The sequence below is a fragment of the Mustela nigripes genome, chromosome 8 (genome assembly GCF_022355385.1).
Source record: "Mustela nigripes isolate SB6536 chromosome 8, MUSNIG.SB6536, whole genome shotgun sequence".
Taxonomy (NCBI): Eukaryota; Metazoa; Chordata; class Mammalia; order Carnivora; family Mustelidae; genus Mustela; species Mustela nigripes.
The window spans coordinates 26,841,064-26,861,540 of NC_081564.1; the positions used below are offsets into that span (position 1 = coordinate 26,841,064).

Consider the following 20,477-nt stretch of genomic DNA (forward strand, 5'->3'; position numbering starts at 1 on the left):
CACTGGCTGCACTGGAGTTACTGCAGGGAGGCCCGATCTCAGACCTAAGAGAACATAAAGTGAACTTGACCATCCACTAACTCATTTAAACAGAGCTAGTGGATGATAAAGGCAGAACAACTGCCTTTGGGGGTAGGAGTGGTAGAGAACTCTGTTGAAAAGGGTTCATACCCAAAGAGGGATACCTGGAAGTGGATGTCCTTTAAGTTTTCTCCAGTGAAATCATGCTGACCTACTACTTTCCACCATACCTGGAAGCCTCTTAGAGTTGAAGATGTCTTAAAGCAAGAGGGTCTCAGGATGGAAATAGCTTTTTTGTTTGTTTGTTTCTTTTAAGGATGAGGTGGGCATGTTCTTCTGGGAACAAATGGAGAGAGTGTGTGGTGTAAGGGGTAAAGCAGAGTCTTAGGAAAAGAGAAATAAGTTTCCAATATAGGTGACTGGCTGAGGCACATTCTAGAGACTGGGATAAGGACTGCCTTGCAAAAGGGACCTTGTGTGAGAGCATTTGGATTTCTCCAGAGTGGGTAGGAATTATAATGCGTGGTAAAATGAGAGCCAACACCCATTGGCTGGTGGTGACTGGGCCCCATCAAAGGGCTTGGCTTACAATAACTGTTCAGAAAAGGTTCTCTTCCACTCAGCGCTGAGGCCTTTCAGGCTTTACCTCTAGGGTATTAGCCAGTGTGCTTGCTCAGTCCCTGCAAGTGGGTGGGATTTGGCTATGCACAGGATTGTGAACTGAAGATGGAAAACCGTTAGTCATTTAAAAACTCTTTTCTCACTTAAACTCCTGCTCACTTCTTATACCCTGACTGACATGGTCACCTCTGTGAAGGAAGGGCTGGTGGAGCCTGAGTCCTCAGCCCCTCTTTGGGGCTCCTGACTGCTTTCCACACAAGACCACCTTCTCTCCCCGATTACTTGCTATGCCAAACACAAAGAGATGCTTAGTAAATGTTTAAGTGTATGAGCTAAGTGGGCTTTTGCCTGGGTCAGGCAGCTGAAATCCTCAAAATACACGGACTCTCAATTTTAAGACAGCCAGAACCAAGAAGCATTTATTCATTCAACATTTATTGCATGTTTATTTTTGTCCTGGGCACTCGGAGTACAAGGATGAGTAAGCCACGGTTTCCCCCCTGAAGGGGCTTTCTGCCTTTTCGTGGTTGTCGTACATGGTGAGAGAAGGATGCAAGGTGGGCTGGAGAGAGTGTACGTGAACAGAGGTGGGGGTGGGTCAGGAAGGCTTCCCAGGGGCACCATGCTGAGACTGCATCCTGAAGGAGATGGAGAAGTTGGTTTGGAGACAGGAAGGGCTCGGGTACTCCGGATCAAGGCCCAGACACCAGGGAGCATCTCATTCAGGGATTAGAATTAGGTGTAGAATGCTGTGGGGGGAGGGTAGGGGGAGGGAAAAGTAGCTGTCGTAGGCCCAGGGGTCCTATACACCATGCTAAGGCAGCGAGACCTGTCCTAATGGTGGTGGGAGTCTTTAAAGAATTTGAAAAGAGCAGGTGAAAGATGAGAAGGTCTGGGGTGCCTGGGTGGCTCAGTGAGTTAATGCCTCTGCCTTCAGCTCAGGTCATGATCCCAAGGTCCTGGGATCGAGCCCCACATTGGGCTCTCCGCTCTGTGGGGAGCCTGTTTCCCTCTCTCTCTGCCTGCCTCTCTGCCTACTTGTGATCTATCAAATAAATAAATAAATAAAATCTTAAAAAAAAAAAAAAAGACGAGAAGGTCTAAAGTAACAGAGTTACTTTAGGGGGAGAATACTTCCTTGCCTTTTCTAGTTTCTGGTGACTTCTGACATCCCTTAACTTGTGACAGCATCACCCCAATCTCTGCTTGTGTCTTCACATGGCCTTCTCTTCCCCCTGACTGTCCTCTGCACATCTCTTACAAGAATACTGGTCACTGGATTTAGGGCTTGCCTGTATAATCCAGGATGAAGTTATCTTGACGTCTTTAATTATATCTGCAAATGTCCTTTTTCCAAATTAGGTCTCATTCACAGGTTTTGCATATAGGATGTGGGTGTCTCGTCGGGGGCCACAGTTCAACCCACTACAGGGACTGTGCAGAGGTGGTCCTCACTGGGGGAGGCTGGTATTGGGATTGTCCTCATTCCAGGAGGAAGAGTGGGTGTGGAGTGGGAAAGGCCTGGGAAAGGATTCGGGAGAACCTGCTGTTAAAAAAAAGGCCCAGGAAGTGAAGACTTTGCATGGTACTTCAAGAGGTGAGGAAGGAGGCATCAGGGACCTAGGGCAAGTATTAAAGACACCAAGCAGGATAGGGACAGAGTGTCAGGTAGTACAGGGAGGTCTAGAAGGATGAAGACAGGAGGTTGAGGCTCTCCCTTTGCTAAAGCCAACCAGAAGGCTGGTGGAAATTCAGAGTGGGGAGTGGGCCCCAGGGAACAGGCGGCAGAGGGAGGTGTGGGAAGTAAGGGCTTTGGAGAAGCTCCTTACTAAGGGGAGGTGAGGAATGCAAGTGAAGTAGCAAGAAGGACCTGTGTCCTTTTTTTTTCCTTCCGTTATTTATTTATGTAATGGGAAAGATTCAGATAGCTTTTTTTTTTCTATTTTGAGAGAGAGAGAGAGAGTGTGTACACATGAGCAGGGGGAGGGGCAGAAGGAGAGGGAGAAGTAGACTCCCCAAGGGCACAGAGCCCTAGGAGGCAGGGCTCAATCCCATGAGGCTGAGATCATTACCTGAGCGGAAGTCAGGAGTTTAGCCAACTGAGCCACCCACGTGACTCTCACGCGGCTTTAATGGTGGATGTGGTAGGTCTGGAGGAGACAGGGAGGAATGTCTGAGCATATTGTTAATAAGAAAGGCAAGTAGTAGAGCAGAATATACAGGACACCAGTGTAGTTTACACACATAGAGGAAAATATTAGAAAAATACCTACATTGTTAAGAGGGGTTGTCTCTGAGATTTGGGACTGGACCTGAGGGACGGGATGGGGAAGGGCACCCAGTTTTCATTTGACATCCTTTCCACTGTTTGGTTTTTTTTCCTCCCACAAACATGTGTTTCTTTAGTAGCAAAGCTCTAGTTTAATTATTCAAAACATTGATGGTAAAGAGCTATTAGAGAGGGAAGATGAAGTTGTAGAAGCTAGAGGTCGCAGAGGAGGCAGGAGTTGGGCTCCCTCGGGCGAGGCCTGCCTTGACCCTGGTGGGGGAGCTGGGCACCAGGGGAGGGACCCAGGAGGGTATGTTGCAGCCAGAGCAGGAAGTGGTGGGCTTTCCTCCTTGACATTAGAGGTGAGGCCATGAGGGGCCTTAATATCAGGATAAGGGGCAGAAGGGCAGAAGGCCAATACAGGGATCAAGGGAGGGTTTCGGGCAGCATGGAGCCCTTGAGGTTATGGTTCATCTATTGGTCTCTGCCTCACCCCCCAGCGGAGCCATACTGGTCTATGTCCACCACATCCCTATGCCAAGCCTTTGGTGGGCACAACACTTGTTCACGGAATGGGGCTCGAGGGTTTCTTGGGTTCTCCAAGACTAAATGGGCTAGGGCATGGTGACGGACTACTTGGATAACAGGAAGGTGGAGGTGACTAAACACCCTGAGGGTAGCTCACTCTGTGTGACTTGGAGTGGCCTGGCTTGTGCCACCTGAAGCCTAGGAGGATGAGTGTCCTCAGGGAGCTGGGTCAGGGAGGGATGGAGGCAGCACTCAGCGTAATGACAAAGCAGAGAGGCTGCACATCTCAGAATAATGGGGCTTATGGTGGTGGGAAGATGGGGAGAGCCAACAGCTATGGGTGTTGGATAAGAAAAGACGGCCAGAGGCTGAGGGACCTCTGTCATCCAGGTGACGGCTACAGGTGGGCTTGCAAGGATGAGACAAGATCTCTTCCATCTGCTCTCTTCCTGGGAGGAGACCAAGATGGAGGACAGGCTTGCCAAGATGTCTCTGAAAGGATGGTCCTGCTTCCCCTGCCCGAGGGCCTAAGGGGAAATGGACACACAGAGCCCTTCTCCTTTTTCTCCTGTCCTCCATGGTGACTTGTCCTGGGACTGAGGTCTGTAGCAGGGGAGCCCTCTGCTTGAAGGCAGGACTGTGTCTGAGGCAGTCAAGGCGAGGGGAGGTGCGGTGTGGGCACTGCTGCTATTTCTAACCTGCTGAAGTGAACGGAACCCTGACTATTTGAAAAGCAAGCTGATTGTCAGGGGCGGAACCCAACTTGGAGCTGTCAGGGCCGTCACATGGAAACCGCCTGGCAGGGGGTGGCGACAGGGGGCTTGGGCTGACAGGGCTGTGATTTTGAAAGAAACGTCTTTAAGAAAGTGATTTAAAGTAGGAGAGAAATATTATTATTAGATAATGGCTGTCAGGTTATTTTTTGATGTGTTCCCTGAGTATTTCATAACCATCTTGCCCCTAGATGGTAAGGCCTTCCTGGCCAGAGGCCATGTCCCGTGCACCTGCGGGTTTCGCCTGAGCGCTGGGCATCCAACCAGCATCAGGAGGTGTTTGCCATTTGGCCAGTGGTCACTTAGGCAGAAGGTTTTATAAATAATCCATTTGCCTTTGTCAATAAACCATAAACCAGGATGAGTGCCTGCGTCTTTGGTCTGGATACCTGGGTCCCACCAGGCCCCCACCCCCCAGTATGGGGCATGGGACTGCCCCTGGTGGGAGCAGCCGCAGGACAGGGGTGGGGCTCACCGGAGACCTGTAACCCTTAGCAGCGAAGGGTCACAGGAACCCACCCCTACCATGCAATCAGTCCCAGCCCCTCCACTCAGCCATCTCCTAAACTCAGTTCTCAGCAGCGGCCCTGCCTTATCACAGCCTGTCCCACCCGCCAGGCTCAGGGAGCCCTCTGATTCTAGTCCACGCTTTTGGAAATCCATTGCCTCTCTTCTGTGCTGACTGCTGAGACTTAATCTCCACCCTGAGGTGAACAGCTCCGGAACATCAACCTCTTGACCCATCACCCTGCGGCCCCCACCTTCCTACTCCCCAGATTTGCCAGGCCTGACTGGGACAGGCACCTCCCTGGTGAAGTCCACACTCAGTGTAGTGTCCCTTTTCCACCAGGCAGAGCCCTCCCCCTCCCAGCCCCTGCTGCAGCTTCCCACGAGTGGCCCATGGCACTGGGTTGCTCTGTGCACCTCCTTTCCAGACTGCCCCCCAGAGGTGATGGGCGGTGGGACATGGAGGGGAGGTTTCAATTCAGCCGACCTCATGCAAATAGTTTCCCACCTTTCCTGCCCATTTAGGAAGCTTGATCTGCCCAGCAGGGCTTTGGAAGCCGCCTCTGAAGGGGACTTTGAGCTGCAGGGATATGCCTTTGAGGCCGCGGAGGAGCAGCTGAGGCCGCCTCGGACTGTGCGTGTGGGACTCATTCAGAACAGAACTCCCCTGCCTGCAGATGCCCCCGTGGCAAGACAGGTGCAACCTCTTTTGACCATAAATACATAAACGGGGCTGTTGGCCCGCTGTGTGTTTTGAACACGTCCACAGTCCCTGGGTGGCCACTCACTATGGATCTGGAGGCACCACGAGTTGTCACCTAGAAGCTTCTGCCCTGACTAACCCCCCTTCCCTGTAGCCCACATCTCTGGCTCCTCTTGATCGAGCCTCTCACTCCGCACTGCTGTTTCCACCTTCCCCTCTATGTCCCCTCCTGTGATACATCTGAAGTTCTGTTCATCCACTGGGAGGGCGCCTTTCGTCTGGCTCATGTTCTCTCTGGAACTTTGCCTCTTAGTCTTTTGCCAGAAGGGTACCTGCCAGTGCATACCGGTCAGGACCCATCTGTCCTTCCGGGATCCTGAGGGTGGGGACTCACCAAACCCAGATGTCTGTCAGCTGATGGTGCCTCGGGGTAGGAATATGAGACGCATTTCCTTATGACCTTATGGTTAATATAAATGTGATGGCATTCTGGGATGTCCCTAAAGAAATAGAGTGTCACAGACACAGGTGCCTTGTTGGCTGCGCTTCTTCCCAGCATTCCTCCAGCTGCTTAGCCTTCTAAGACTTGGTCTGCAGAGGTTTCCTGGGGATACAGCATGCCTCTGAACTCCTAGGGGTTCTTGAGAAAAGGTCAGTTGGATTTCAGGTCAGGTTCTGTATCATCTTTCACTTTGGTCCTTCTGCTTTTGTTGGATTAAAATATTCCTGGCTCAAGATCCCTTTTTGTCTCTGGATTAATTGACTGTGAATATGTTTCCTCAACCATCCCAGACTGTCAGGGGCAAGGGACAGTGTTCTCACTGTCCTCCCATAGCACCCAGGAGAACACTCCGCACACTGTCAGCACCTAACAGATCTCCACAGAGCTTCGGTGTGCAACCCTTGACAGGAATAACCCATCCAGGAAAGATTGGGTGGAGTGGGGAAGTATATTCCTGAAGGAGGTCATGTCTGGAAAATGGGATCCATTCACTCAATGATAAGAGACACCCAGGAATGGGGTGCCTGGGTGGCTCAGTGGTTTGGGCTGCTGTCTTCGGCTCGGGTCATGATCTCAGGGTCCTGGGATCGAGCCCTGCATCGGGCTCTCTGCTCAGCAGAGAGCCTGCTTCCTCCTCTCTCTCTGCCTGACTCTGCCTACTTGTGATCTCTGTCAAATAAATAAATAAAATCTTTAAAAAAAAAAAAAAAAAGAGACACCCAGGAAAATGGAAGTGGCAGTCCAAGTCATGCCAGAAGCCATGAGGGCAGGATGGTAGACAGTGGACTATGTCCTGAGGCAAAAGGAGAAGTTAGCCCAGGGGATGACTAAGGTGTGCCCTGGGTGTGGGCACCTCTTGCAGTAAATAGCAGATAAGCTTCTTCTGCAGTCCTCTGAGCAGCCCCTTGGGGCAGATGGTGTTCTCCCCATTCTCCAGGTGGACAAACTGAGGCTCTGAAAGGCAGCGTCGAGTAAGTGGGACCTGAGAACCTCTGCACTTCCACCTTTTATTTGTTTGTTTATTTAGAGCATGGAGGGGGAGTGGGCAGAGGGAGAGAGAATCTCAAGCTGACTCCACCTAGTGCAGAGCCTGACACGGGGCTGGATCCCACAAATCTGAAATCACGACCAGAGCCAGAAACAAGAGTCAGATACAAATGACTGAATCACCCAGGCACCCTAGGCACTTCCACATTTTACTGCAGATTTTGGGATTGATGGGAGTAGGATATCAGAACACACACACACCCTCCTCATCCTCTTGCAGCTGCCTAGGTTGGGGGTAGTTTCACATCCCTGGGGAGGAGTTCTGAGACTGGTCTCAACCAACAGAAGAGAATAGATTCTAATCCTTGCTTTTTTGAATTGCCAGGTCACCGCCCTTCACAGACGCATTGAAGCCATTGTAGAGGTGGCCGCAGTGTGCGGGGTGAATATCATCTGTTTCCAGGAAGCCTGGAGTAAGTGTCTCCTGTGTGCTTTCTCTGCTACCTGCAGACAGTAGTGTGTAATCTTCGTGTCACCAAGAAGACTGCTTGATTTTTAAAAAATCTCTTCTCTCATCTGTAGAAAGATTCTTTAGTCAACAGCACTGGAAAGCCAGGAATCCTGGCCTCTGTGCACCCCAGTCTGTTATCTGGTCCTGCCGGTTCTTCTTCCCAAATTGTCCTGAACTCATTCCCTTGTTCCTGCCCACCATCGTACCACTGCCCTGGCCCAGAGCACCATCAGCTCTCACCTTGGCTTCTGTAATTGCTTCCAGTTGGTCTCCCTGCGCTGTCCACTTTGGCTCCTTCTAACGCACTCTTCATGCCTTCTAGAAAAGATCTTTGCAAATCTCAACTCTTGTACTGCTTAGTCTGTTGCTTCCCCCACCTCTGTGGCCTCACCTCGGTTGGGCTCTGCCCTGACCTCCCTGATCCTTCACACCCCTACAGCACCCTCCCTCTCCTCCCAGGCCGCTAAAACAGCTGCTCCCTCTGTCTGCCTGGCCTTCATCCCCCTTGCCTTCCCCTCCCCCCTTGCCTTTAGATCCTGTCCAACCTTGACACAGAAGCTCAGAGCCCACCTCCCTATCTAAAATTATCTCTGTAATGTACCCCTGGTACCATGTACCTTTATTTTATTTTATTTTTTTAATTTTATTTATTTATCAGAGAGTGGGGGTGGGGAGAGAGTGAGCACAGGCAGACAGAATGGCAGGCAGAGGCAGAGGGAGAAGCAGGCTCCCGGCTGAGCTAGGAGCCTGATGTGGGACTCGATCCCAGGACGCTGGGATCATGACCTGAGCCGAAGGCAGCTGCTTAACCAACTGAGCCACCCAGGCGTCCCCCTTTATTTTATTTTTATCAAAGTTACACATGCTCATGGTTGGGAGTCAAATGGTCTACAAGGTCTGTTACCAAAAACTAGCTGTCCTCCCCACAGGCAACCGCTTCTACTCTCAGCTGGTTCTTTGGGAATCTACCTTTGTGTTGCGGCTTCCTGATTTTCAGTTTCGTACCATCTGTTAACTTCCCGCTATGGAAGACGACGGCATGAGTCCCTTGCCTCCTCTGCCCACTCTTTTCACACCTACCCTTCCTATCTTCCGTCCATTCTCTGCCAAGCCATTTTGCAAACTTAGATTTCTTTTCCTTAATCACCTTCTGTTTTCCCCAGAATTTGCTTTGTTTTCTGCACACTTACCCCAAATTCTACCCCAAACTTCCAGCTTCTTAAATCCTTTGGAGAGGTTTAGATATGTGAAGCTGTCTGCTGGTTTCATCTCCTTTTTTTTTTTAAGTTTTTATTTTAATTCCAGTTAGTGTTATGAACATACAGTGTTATGTTCATTTCAGGTGCAGGATATCGTGATTCAGCAGTTCCATACATCACCTGCTGCTCATCATGACAAATGTGCTTCTTAATCCCCATCACCTGTTTCCCCCACACTCTCTACCTGGTTCCATCTCCTTGAAGACTATGTCCCCAGAGCATTCTGACTACTCTAGTCTGAATTAGTTGCCCCCTCTGCTGGCTACATGGCTGTCTTCCTGGGATTTCCCTTCACTGTCCTGCTGGGGAGTTCCCTTATCTTGCTCTTGTGTTTCTCCTGTCCCACATCTTCCTCTTTCTTGCCTTTCTCCCTCTTTTGGGTTGACTATAGGTTTCTGAGGAAGAACACATAGGAGGTAACCTTTATGAGACTTTGCATCTCTGAAAATAGGTTCCTCCTACCTCTAGCTTAATAGTTTGGTTGGGTATCGAATTCTAGGTTAGAAATAATTTTCCTTTGGAAGTTTGAGCACATTAGTCCTTTGTCTTCTGGCTTTGGGTGTCGATGACTAGTCTAAAGACATTTTGACTGATGACCCATTGCATATGATAGGTTTATTTTTCTATAGAAGGTTGTAGGATTTTCTCCAATGTTTTGAAGTTTCGTAATGATATGCCATGGTGTGTATCTATTTTTTTTTTTCATTAAGTCAGCTAATTTTTTATAAATATTTTTATTTATTTATTTGGCAGACAGAGATCACAAGTAGTCAGAGAGGCAGGCACAGAGAGGTAGGCAAAGAGAGGCACAGAGAGAGAGAGTGGGAAGCAGGCTCCCCACTGAGCAGAGAGCCTGATGTGGGGCTTGATCCCAGGACCCTGGGATCATGACCTGAGCCGAAGGCAGAGGCTTAACCCACTGAGCCACCCAGGCGCCCCTAAGTCAGCAAATATTTATTAAGCATATGCTACATGCTGGTACCATCATGGGTATTTGACATACAGCAGCAAGCCAAAAGACACACACCTCTGCCCTTAGGGTGCTTCTTGTGGGGAATGGGGAGACAGTACATAATATGTGTACATCTATTTTCATCCATTATTCTAGGAACTCAGTGGCTTCTTCCAGGCTAGAAATCTGGGTCCTTCAGATTTACTGTTCATTAGTGATTTTCTCCCCTCTTTTTCCTTCCAACTCTTCCTGATACTCCTTCTATTAGGCTGTTAGAACCCTGGACTAGATCCCTAATTTTCTGAAGTATTTCCTCCTATTTTTCATCTTTGTCTTTTTGCTCAGTTTTCTGGTAGATTTTACCTTAATTTGCCATTTAGCCTTTTATTCAGTCTTTTGTTTCTGCTGTCATATTTTGAATTTACAAGAGTTCTTTTGGTCTGAAAGTTCCTGTTTTATGACACCCTGTTCTTATTGTATAATCGCAATACTTTATCTTGTCTCTGAAGATGTTAGGTAGCATTTTTTTTTTCCTCCTTGCATGTTTCCTACTTACTCCAAGTTGGTCTTTTCCCCCCAGCTGCTTATATTTTAAGAATTGGGGGTTAAAAAGCTGATTGCAAGCTCTGAGTTTGTGGGAAGAGCTCCTTCCCACTGAGCTTCATGAGAGGATGACTTGGTTTAGCTGTTTGTTAGCTAACCCTTCACAGTAGTGTCTTCGGGTCATCCTTTTCAGGCTGGTCAGAGTCTGTAGAGAAGATTCTTCTTACCCCCTGCCAAGAAAAGAAGGAGGATAGGGGTCCAGTGTGCCAGTGTTTCCTGAATCTCTCTAGTTTTTTTTTTTTTTTTTAAGGTTTTATTTATTTGTCAGGGAGACAAAGAGGGTACAGGCAGGCAGAGTGGCAGGCAGAGGGAGAAGCAGGCTCCCCACAGAGCAAGGAGCCAGATGTGGGACTCGATCCCAGGATGCTGAGATCATGACCTGAGCTGAAGGCAGCCGCTTAACCGACTGAGCCACCCAGGCATTCCCGAATCTCTCTAGTTTTGACACTCTCCTCGTCTTTATCTATCCTGGCCAGAGGCCTTCTGTTTAAGCACTTCTAGAGAATGAGGCCCTAGTGTTCTCCTAGGGGTGGGAGGGACTCATGCCAGCCTTGTGTAGTGGAGGAGGGATCTGGGCTTCCGACTGCTCTTTTTTTCTTTTATAAGATTTTATTTATTTATTTGACAGGGAGAGTGAGTTCACAAGCAGGGAGAGTAGAAAGTAAGGGGAGAAGCAGGCTCCCTGCTGAGCAAGGAGCCTGGTGAGTAACTTGATCCCAGGACCCTGGGATCATGACCTGAGCCGAAGGCAGATGCTTAACCAACTAAGCCACCCAGCCAACCCCTGACTGCTTCTTAAGCAGACTTTTGACGAATTTTTGTTCGCCACCCCTCCCTACTTCCCCACCTTCAGAGCCTCATGGTACCTCTGACTCCGAAACTTTCCAAAGGTATGTGGTGGAGAGGGGGGTGTTCCCTGGCTTCCTCTACGGCTGGGAGCCTGAATTTTCTGGGTCCATCACAATACCTACCCTCATCTCCAGCTCTCTAATCTCCTGTGTTTTGTCGCTCTCGCCCTTATCTCAGTGCTTCATCCTCATGGGTTTGTACCTTTGCATAAAAATCCCTTTACTGTCATTTGGTGCGGTCGCAGAAAAGAGCAAAGGTATGCATCCAAAAAATCTGTACCCAGAAGTTCATCTCGTTTTCCATGTTCCTGGTTACCTTCACTCATTTGGGTGACACTTTTGATTTGTCTGCCTCTTCCATTAGACCATAAAACTCTGTGAGGCCATTGTCTGCGTGGTGTTAATTTTTCCCATTCTAATTATCACCACTGTTTTTAACATGAAAAATATTTAATCATGGTAAAATACATAAAACATAATATTCGTCACTTTAATCATTGGCAAGGGTACAATTCAGTGACATTAAACACATTCACAGAGTGTAACTGTCACCACTGTCTATACCCAAAACTTTTTCAACACCTCCAACAAAAACCCTGTACTCATTTAATAATATCCTTCCATCCCGCACCTCTGATAACCTCTGTTCTACGTTCTGTCTCTATGAATTTGATTACGCTAGGGACCTCACATAAGTGGAATCATATAGTATTTGTCCTTTTGTGACTGGCTTATTTCACTTTATTTTTTTTTTAAAGATTTTATTTATTTATTTGACAGAGATCACAAGTAGTCGGAGAGGCAGGCAGAGAGAGAGGGAGAGGGAAGCAGGCTCCCTGCTGAGCAGAGAGCCCGATGCGGGACTCGATCCCAGGACCCTGAGATCATGACCTGAGCCGAAGGCAGCGGCTTAACCACTGAGCCAACCAGGCGCCCCTTATTTCACTTTAGAATGATGTTTTCAAGCTCCATTCATGTTGTGGCATGTGTCAGAATGCCCTTCCTGGGGCACCTGAGTGGCTCAGTCATTAAGAGGCTGCCTTCAGCTCAAGTCATGATCCCAGGGTCCTAGGATTGAGCCCTGCTTGGTGGGGAAGCCTGCTTCTCCCTCTCCCGCTCCCCCTGCTTCTGTTCTCTCTTTCATTGTGTCTCTCTCTGTCAAATAAATAAATTAAATCTTTTTAAAAATGTGCTCTTCTTGGGGTGCCGGGGTGGCTCAGTGGGTTAAAGCCTCTGCCTTCGGTTCAGGTCATGATCTCAAGGTCCTGGGATTGAGCCCTGCAGGGGCTTTCTGCTCAGTGGGGAGCCTGCTTCCCCGCCCCCCCGCCTGCCCCTCTTCCTACTTGTGATCTCTGTCAAATAAAAACATTTTTTAAAAAATCTTTAAAAAAAAAAAAAAGCCCTCCTTTTTATGGCTGCATAATATTCCACTGTATGGCTAGACTACAGTTTGTTTATCCATTCCCCCATCCCTATTTTATCTTTTTCCAAAAGAAAAAAAAAAGACTATTTGTTTTAGAGAGAGAGAGAGAGAGAGCACACAAGGGGTAGGAGGGGTGGAGGGAGATAAAGAATCTCAAGCCAGCTCCTCACTGAGCAACAAGCCCAATATAGGGTGTGATCCCACAACCCTGAGATAGTGACCTGAGCCAAAAATCAAAGGTCAGACGCATGACTGACTGAGGCACGCAGGCTCAGTTTTATCTTTAAATGTTTTATCTTTAATGAACAGTCGCTGCTACTGAGAGACAAAATGTTTACTGGATGTTTTAACCAACTTCTTCACTTTCTTGGATCTGGACTCATCTGGACAAACTCCTACTCATCCTCAAGGCCTCGCACAGACACCCCCTTCTTTGGGGGACCCTGGGAACTACCCAGCATAGAACTGAGCACGGTGTGAAATCGTGCAGCCACACGAGGTTATAATTCAGTTCCCCCCATCTAGGCTGGCAGCTCCTGAGGGCAGGGCCAGGCCTAAATTTAGAGCCGGACTCGCAGAGTGTTGGTTCAATAAATAAGGAGTCCTCGTCCCCTCTAATCTGAAAGCTGTAGTTGGACTTTGCAGCTAGCCTGCCCTCAACCTCCATTCCACATTCCTCTTTGGAAAGTTTGTTTACAGAGGTTGTGTAAACAGGAAAAGAAGCCATTAAAATGGAAATGGAGAAATTTGGAGAGCTTAGCAACCTGCAATGAAGTCGGAAAGGGAGGTTTTATTCTCTGGGGGTGTTTCAGTCTCTCCTAATGTGCTGAAAGCAGAGAATAAATGGTCATTAAGGATCTTTTTTGTCAGTAACAGCTTTTTTGTTGGCTTCCTTAAAATAGTTTATCCCTCTTTGCTGAAGGCAAGCCTGGGGAGTCTTGAGTCTGAGCCCGAGACCCCTGGGGCTATTGCTGGCAAGAGCCCAGGGGGCCAAGATGGTGATGGTGCCATTGGTAGCCTCTTCAGGCTGGCACCATCCTAGGACCAGCCATCCTACGACTGAAAGGAATTGGAAGACTGATGCTTCTTTCTCTTCCTTCTCTGTGAAATGAGTGTCTCCCCTACTTCACAAGGATATGGGGACCAGCTGCCTATCCTGGGCCCATGGCCCACTTTTGGGAAAGGTTGACTGTAATTAGTCCCCCCAAACAGGCCATCCACCCTGTGCCATGACCACTGAAGGCACTTGCCGTTCACATCATACTGCTTCCTGAATATCCTCCCTGCAGGTTAGTCCATTCAGAGCGATGGGAACTATAGCGAGCATCTGGAAACTTCGATTAGGCTAATCTCCCTGGGGGGGAAAAAAACGGATTTGGGTTATTGGAAGAAGGAAGGTCTAAAGAGTGTACGGAATCAGTCCAAGTAAAGAATTCAGTGCTCCAAAGCAAGAAGACAAAGACAAGCAGCACATTGGGAAACGGGCGAAGGTAATTATGCACAAGACTGCCTGGAGGAGGAACCCAGAAAGGCCAGTGACCATGAGGCAAGGTGCTCCCCTACAGATGATAAGGGAAGTGCCTACTTAGTTATGGTGCTCTCCCAGTTCACACCATCAGACTGGCAGATGCTAAAGAGTGTGGCTGAGGCTGGGGAACGATAGAACTCAGGTGGCCAGAAATCCCTGTACCCACCCCATCCATGGCAGCCGCCAGCCTTTCCTACAAAGGCGAGCATTATTTTCAACCCAGTATGTGTAGCATTCTGTGAACGATTACTACATACGTCGGTACCTGCTGCTTGAAAAATAAAAAGCACACAAAAATCAGTTTATGAATTTAATGAAATTTCTTATTTAATTAGCCCCCCTATGGCACCTAGTCACACATTTATCCTTGGGGAACATTCAGTCCATCTGGGAATCTGGTGGTTCCCAGATTTCTTATGGGAGTTCATTAAGTGAGTGGCTTTTCTTGTTCCTGAAGAAGCCTCTCTATGCCCATGAGGAGGAACATTCTATGGTGACGTGCCCAGGGTCACCTGTGCCATCCTCAGTGGCCCTCAGACTTTCCCCAGGGAGTCTTGGCTGTGGTCCTACCAACCCACAGACTAGCCAGCAGTTTGGGATCTAGAGTAAAATATACCTAAGATCAACTCTACCATTTTAGTCATTTTTGTTCATTTCAGTGGCGCTGACCATATTCACACTGTTGTACAACCCTCGTGTCGTCCATCTCCAGAATTTTTTCCTCTTCCCATGCTGAAACTCTGTCCTCCCCAACCCAGCCCCTGGCAACTACCATTCTAATTTCTGTCTCTATGAATCTGGCTATCCTAAGTACCCCCTATCAGTAGAATCCTATAGCATTTGTCCTTTTATGACTAATGTTTCACTTAGCGTAATGTCTTTGAGCCTCACCCATATTATAGCATGTGTCAGAAGTTCCTGCTTTTTCAGGCTGAATAACATTCCATTGTATGGATACAAACCACATTTGGTTTATCCATTCATCCACCAATGGACACTTGTGTTACTTCCATCTTTCAGCTCTTGTGAATAGTGCTGCTATGAAATGATTATGCACATATCTGTTCAAGTCCCTGAATGGTTTGTTGTTGTTTTTTTTTCCTCTCAATTCAATTGTTTTTAAGCCTGGAGTAAAGAAATTTGGCCCAGCCCTTTGTTTTGCTATGAAGCCTAGAAGGTTAGGGTCTGCCTGCCACCCACATTGAGGGACACAGATCTTGGAAACCAGGCTGAGACCCTCAGGAGCCTTGTTATCTTGTGGAGACCCTCAGCTGCTGGCTGAGGAGCGCCCCCTCAGAGGCCATGAGCACTGAATGTGATTCTGACTTTCTCCTCTTCGTAGCTATGCCCTTTGCCTTCTGCACGAGAGAGAGGCTTCCTTGGACAGAATTTGCAGAGTCGGCAGAGGATGGACCCACCACGAGATTCTGTCAGAAGGTAGGACATTAACTGCTCTGTTCTGACAGCAGCTGCCAAACACCTCAGGTCACAGAGCACGACCACAGCTGCTGGGTGTGGCCCTTCACGGAAAATGCACCCATTTGGTGGTGGTTTCGCAGGATGAGATTAGATAAGACTGTTGCTGCCCTTTTTTTAGTGTCCTTTCACTTAAAATCGGGGGATTTCAGAGCCAAGAGGGCCCTTCCTGGCATTTTCGGGTGAAGGAGCTGCAGCCCAGGGAGGGGTGATCTCCCGTGGTCGGTTCTGCATTTGGCAAGCTGCAGAGGTGGCCCTCAGGGACCAGGGATGAGGTCGATTCCTTGTCCAGACCTCCGCTGCTTCCCATACTGTTTGCCTGCATTACGTAAGCTTCTCTGTGTGGCCTGTCTCATCAGTACAGAGATCAGTCTTCATTTTTCTTTGTGAAAACCTTATGATGTTGTATGACCCCACTGAGATGAAACGTCCAGAGTAGGCAAATGAATAGAGGCAGAAAGACATGGTTGCTAGGGGCTGGGCCGGGAGAGGGACAGGGAGTGACTGCTAATGGGTATGGGGTTTCCATTTGGGGATGATGAAAATGTTCTAAAATTAGATTGTGGTGGTGGTTGCACAACTCCGTGGATGTCCTGAAAGCCACCCGATAGCACACTTATTTTTTTCCCCTCCTCACGCATCAGCAGTGACCTGAACAGCATACTTTAAAAGGATGAATTTTGGGGTGCCTGGGTGGCTCAATGGGTTAAAGCCTCTGCCTTCGGCTCAGGTCATGATCCCGGGGTCCTGGGATTGAGCCCCATGTCAGGCTGTCTGCTCGGCGGGGAGACTGCTTCCCCCTCTCTTTCTACCTGCCTCTCTGCCTACTTGTGATCTCTGTCTGTCAAATAAATAAACAAAATCTTAAAAAAATAAAAATACAAGGAAAAGGATGAATTTTATACCATGTGAATTATGTCCTTACGAAGCAGTTCTTACACACACAAACTCATCCATACCAATAAAGAGGTTATGATCAATAACTTCTCCTTGTTCTTTTTTTTTCTTTTCTTTTTTTAAGATTTTATTTATTTATTTGACAGGAAGAGGCGGGGGGAGCAGTCTCCCCGCTGAGCAGAGAGCCTGAGGGGAACTTGATCCCAGGACCCTGAGATCATGACCTGAGCCGAAGGCAGAGGCTTAACCCACCAGGTGCCACCCAGGTGCCCCCTATAACTTAACCTTATTCTTAACAAAGCATTTTTGTTTTTGTTTTTGTTTTTGTTTTTTACTTCTCCACGTCCCATTTCAGATTTTATACGTATTTTTAGGTGATTTTTTTTTAGCAGAACTGTAATCATAGTGATTCTATCAAAACTGAGTCATGATTCCAAACATCAGTGTTTTCACTCTATCAGAAAAAATCTTTCATCTACCAGATTGTGGATTCTGTGCTGTGGATTAAAGAGAGGGGACTGGTTTAAGTGGTGAAGGTAGATGACACACTGGAACCAGGGCTAGAAGAAGAGAAAAGGGGGAGTAGGGATGAGAACTGGTGCAGGAAGACACCTGTCTGCATCAACAGGGGACCAGGACTCATGGATGCCCTTTCATGGCTTGGAGCGTCACCTTCTACCTTGTGCCTTTCTCCATCATTAAGGCCAGAGATGGTGACAGGCTGGTTAGAGGTGAGGACAGACGACCCTCTGGGGCTGCTCAGCCTGATTTTCACCAGGTCCTTAATGTTCTTATTTGAGAGAAAAGAAATTCACCATCAAAGAGTGTGGTTTGGCTTGGTTGTTATAATGAAAAGTATGATAAATATTATTAGTTTTTTAAATAGTGGTAAACAGCACATACAATTTACCATCTCAGCCATTTATAAGTATATTGTTCAGGGTGTTAATTACATTCACATTGTTAGAAAACAGATCTCCAGAACTTTTTCCATCTTGTAACTCTGAAACTCTGTACCCATTAAACAACCCTCTGTTCACCCCCAGCTATTGGCAACCATATCCTACTTCCTGTCTCTATGAATTTGGCTACTTTAGATCCCTCACATAAATGGACTCATTCAGTATTTGTCTTTTTGTGTCTGGCTTATTTCGTGTAACATAAGGCCTTCAAGGCTTATCTGTATCATGTTAATCACATGTCATCCATGTGATGACAAACTTTCCTTTCTCTTTAAAGCTGAATAATATTCCATTGTATGGATATACCACATTTTAAAAAGATTTTCCTTTTGTTTATTTTTTTAAAGATTTTTATTTATTTATTTGACACACATGGAGAAAGAGAGAGGGAGGGAAAGCACAAGCAGGTGGAGCAGCAGGGGAAAAGGGGGAAGCAGGCTACCCACGGAGCAGGGAGCCCAATGTGGGGCTCAATCCCCTGCAACCACAGCTTGAGCCAAAGGCAGACGCTTAACCCACTGAGCCACCCAGGTACCCCTCCTTCTAGTTTTTTCAAAGATTTTAAGTAATCTCTGCACCCAACATGTGCAGAGACCCCAAGATCAAGAGTCCCCTGCTCTACCAGCTGAGCCAGCCAGGCACCCCAGATATACCACATTTTATTTATCCATTTATCCATCTACAGATTTGTGGGTTACTTCTACTCTTTGGCTCTTATGGAGAGGACTGTGGTGATCATTGGTGTGCAGATACTTCTCCAAGATACTCTTTCAGATATATACCCAGAAGCGGGACTTCTAGATTGTATGGTAGTTGTATTTTTAATTTTTGAGAAACTGCCATACTACTTTCCACAGCCACTGCACCATTTGACATTTCCACCAAGGACCCAAGGACAGCAGTTATTTTTACTTAGCTCAGCTTGGGCCTCAGGACAACGCTGGCATTCAGTCTTCCAAAGAAAAAACATAGATGATCCATATCACTGAACCAAGTCGAATTATTTAGTAGGATCATCTAATTCTTCAATTTAAAAAAATGATGACATTCCACTTAAAACAATGACTCTGCAGCATTTCTTGTCTTTCCAGCTGGCAAAGAAGCATGACATGGTGGTGGTATCTCCCATCCTGGAACGAGACAGAGAGCACGGGGACGTTTTGTGGAACACAGCTGTGGTGATCTCCAATTCTGGAGCAGTCCTGGGAAAGACCAGGAAAAACCACATCCCCAGAGTGGGCGACTTCAATGAGGTGAGCTGGCCCAAAGAAAGCCCGCTCAGCTTACTGGTTGTTCTGTCTGCACCTGCCTGCAGATCATTCTGGGAGGGAAATCCTGTGTTGGGTCACTCCCAGGTGAGTCCCAGACACCAAGCACAGAGGCAGATTTCTTTTTTTTTCTTTTTTCTTTTTTAAAAAACTTTATTTGTCAGAGAGAGAGAGAGTACAAGCAGCAGGCAGAGGGAAAAGCAGCTCCCTGCTGAGCAAGGAGCCTGATGCGGGACTCGATCCCAGGACCCTGAGATCATGACCCAAGCCGAAGGCACATGCCCCGCCAACTGAGCCACCCAGGCATCCCTCTTTTTTTTTTTTTTTTTAAGATTTTATTTATTTATTTGAGAGTGAGAGAGTGAGAGCGAGCAAGAGAGAGAACACAAGCAGGGAGGGGGTGGGGCAGAGGTAGAAGGAGAAGCAGGCTCCCTGCTGAGCAGGAAGCTCCATGTGGGGTTCGATCTCAGGACCCTGGGATCATGACCTGAGGTGAAGGCAGATGCTTATCTGACTGAGCCACCCAAGTGCCCCTGGATATATATTTTTTTAATATAACCTGACTTCATTTTCTGAAATCCTGAGGTAAGTGATATATAGATTAAAACCAAAATAAATTGTGCACACACATGAAATGATTCCTACAGCCCCTTTCAGGCTCTGAGCTCCTCCTCTGGGAAGTGGAATCCTTGTTCGTAAGTCACATGAGGTCTTAGCCATGTCATTATGCCGGGCAGCAGGACGTAAATGGGCGTGCTTGTGCACATGGGTATTAGGTAAAGCTCTGTGCCCGTGATGAAGGTGTAAGTCAGGAGAGCTATTCTGATTAGTTAATGGCAATGCATGGGTGGATTGGATGACTCCACCTAATACGTAAGATATGAAACCTGAACTTGATCTGCAGTAAATACAGTTGTTCAGAATGTGATATACCCTGTCCTTTGCTGCCCTCCCTGATTATGGGGGTTCCAACCACACTCCCAGACTGCTCAGAAGGACAAGGAAGGATCTACAGAGCTGGATGATATTCCCTGGGGAGAAAAAAAAAACCCTGGTGTCTCTCAGTGATAGCTGGAGGTAGGGATGGGGATGGGAAGATGTGCTTGTCACCTGTTTACCCTAGGATTAATCTTTAGCTCCCAGCAGATAGTGAAGGGCTTGTCTCAACACACCAGGATCTATTCTAGTGTCCACCACATGTACACATCCTGGTTGCTACCTGACCCTAACACATTTTGAAATTAATGGGAGGAGGCAGAATGTTCTGGGAGCAGATCTCTTTGGGACCCCCAATGAGCCCTCCGGCCCCTCCACAGGGCCATCCTCGAACATGTCCCAGGGCCAGCACCCCAAGGGGCCAGGCAGAGAGGCAGACATGGTATAATATCCCTAGTCCCGGCCAGGATGCCAGGAATCTCTGTGGAGAACACTTTCAGACTGTGAGCTCTAGTCTCAGATTGACCTACATGAGCTGGACGGGTCACATGGCCATTGAGGCCGTGGTGGTGTTCTCCCCCAAAGGGCGGGGCTCGCTCTGGATGAGTTTCCAGTCCCTTCCACTCTGACATTCTTCAGATGAACATGTGGTTGGTGAAGACATCCACTAACTCATGTTAACACTGACCAGACCTTAACCATTAGTTGTACCATGACTGAAAAACTAGCCAAAGTTCATCCTGAAAATACTGTGGGAAGTTGCTTTGGGGATTTTTTGGACACGCCACCAAAGAAATTGTGGGAAAAATCTTAAGCCGTGGTGATTTCCCAATTGTCTGTGGTTACTGTGTCTGGTTTCTTCAGTTTTTCTTTTTACTTTCTTTTCTTTTTTATTTTTTTTTT

General features: G+C 47.7%; 1 protein-coding gene across 1 annotated transcript in view; it reads left to right on the plus strand.

Annotated features, from left to right (window-relative positions):
• UPB1 (beta-ureidopropionase 1) overlaps nucleotides 1-20,477 on the plus strand; it is a 30,957-nt gene that overhangs the window by 1,337 nt on the left and 9,143 nt on the right. The window contains exons 2-5 of the mRNA XM_059408945.1: nucleotides 5,245-5,416; nucleotides 7,297-7,384; nucleotides 15,378-15,472; nucleotides 18,462-18,623. Of these exons, the coding sequence (XP_059264928.1) occupies nucleotides 5,245-5,416; nucleotides 7,297-7,384; nucleotides 15,378-15,472; nucleotides 18,462-18,623 (517 nt within the window). The remainder of the gene's footprint in view (nucleotides 1-5,244; nucleotides 5,417-7,296; nucleotides 7,385-15,377; nucleotides 15,473-18,461; nucleotides 18,624-20,477) is intronic.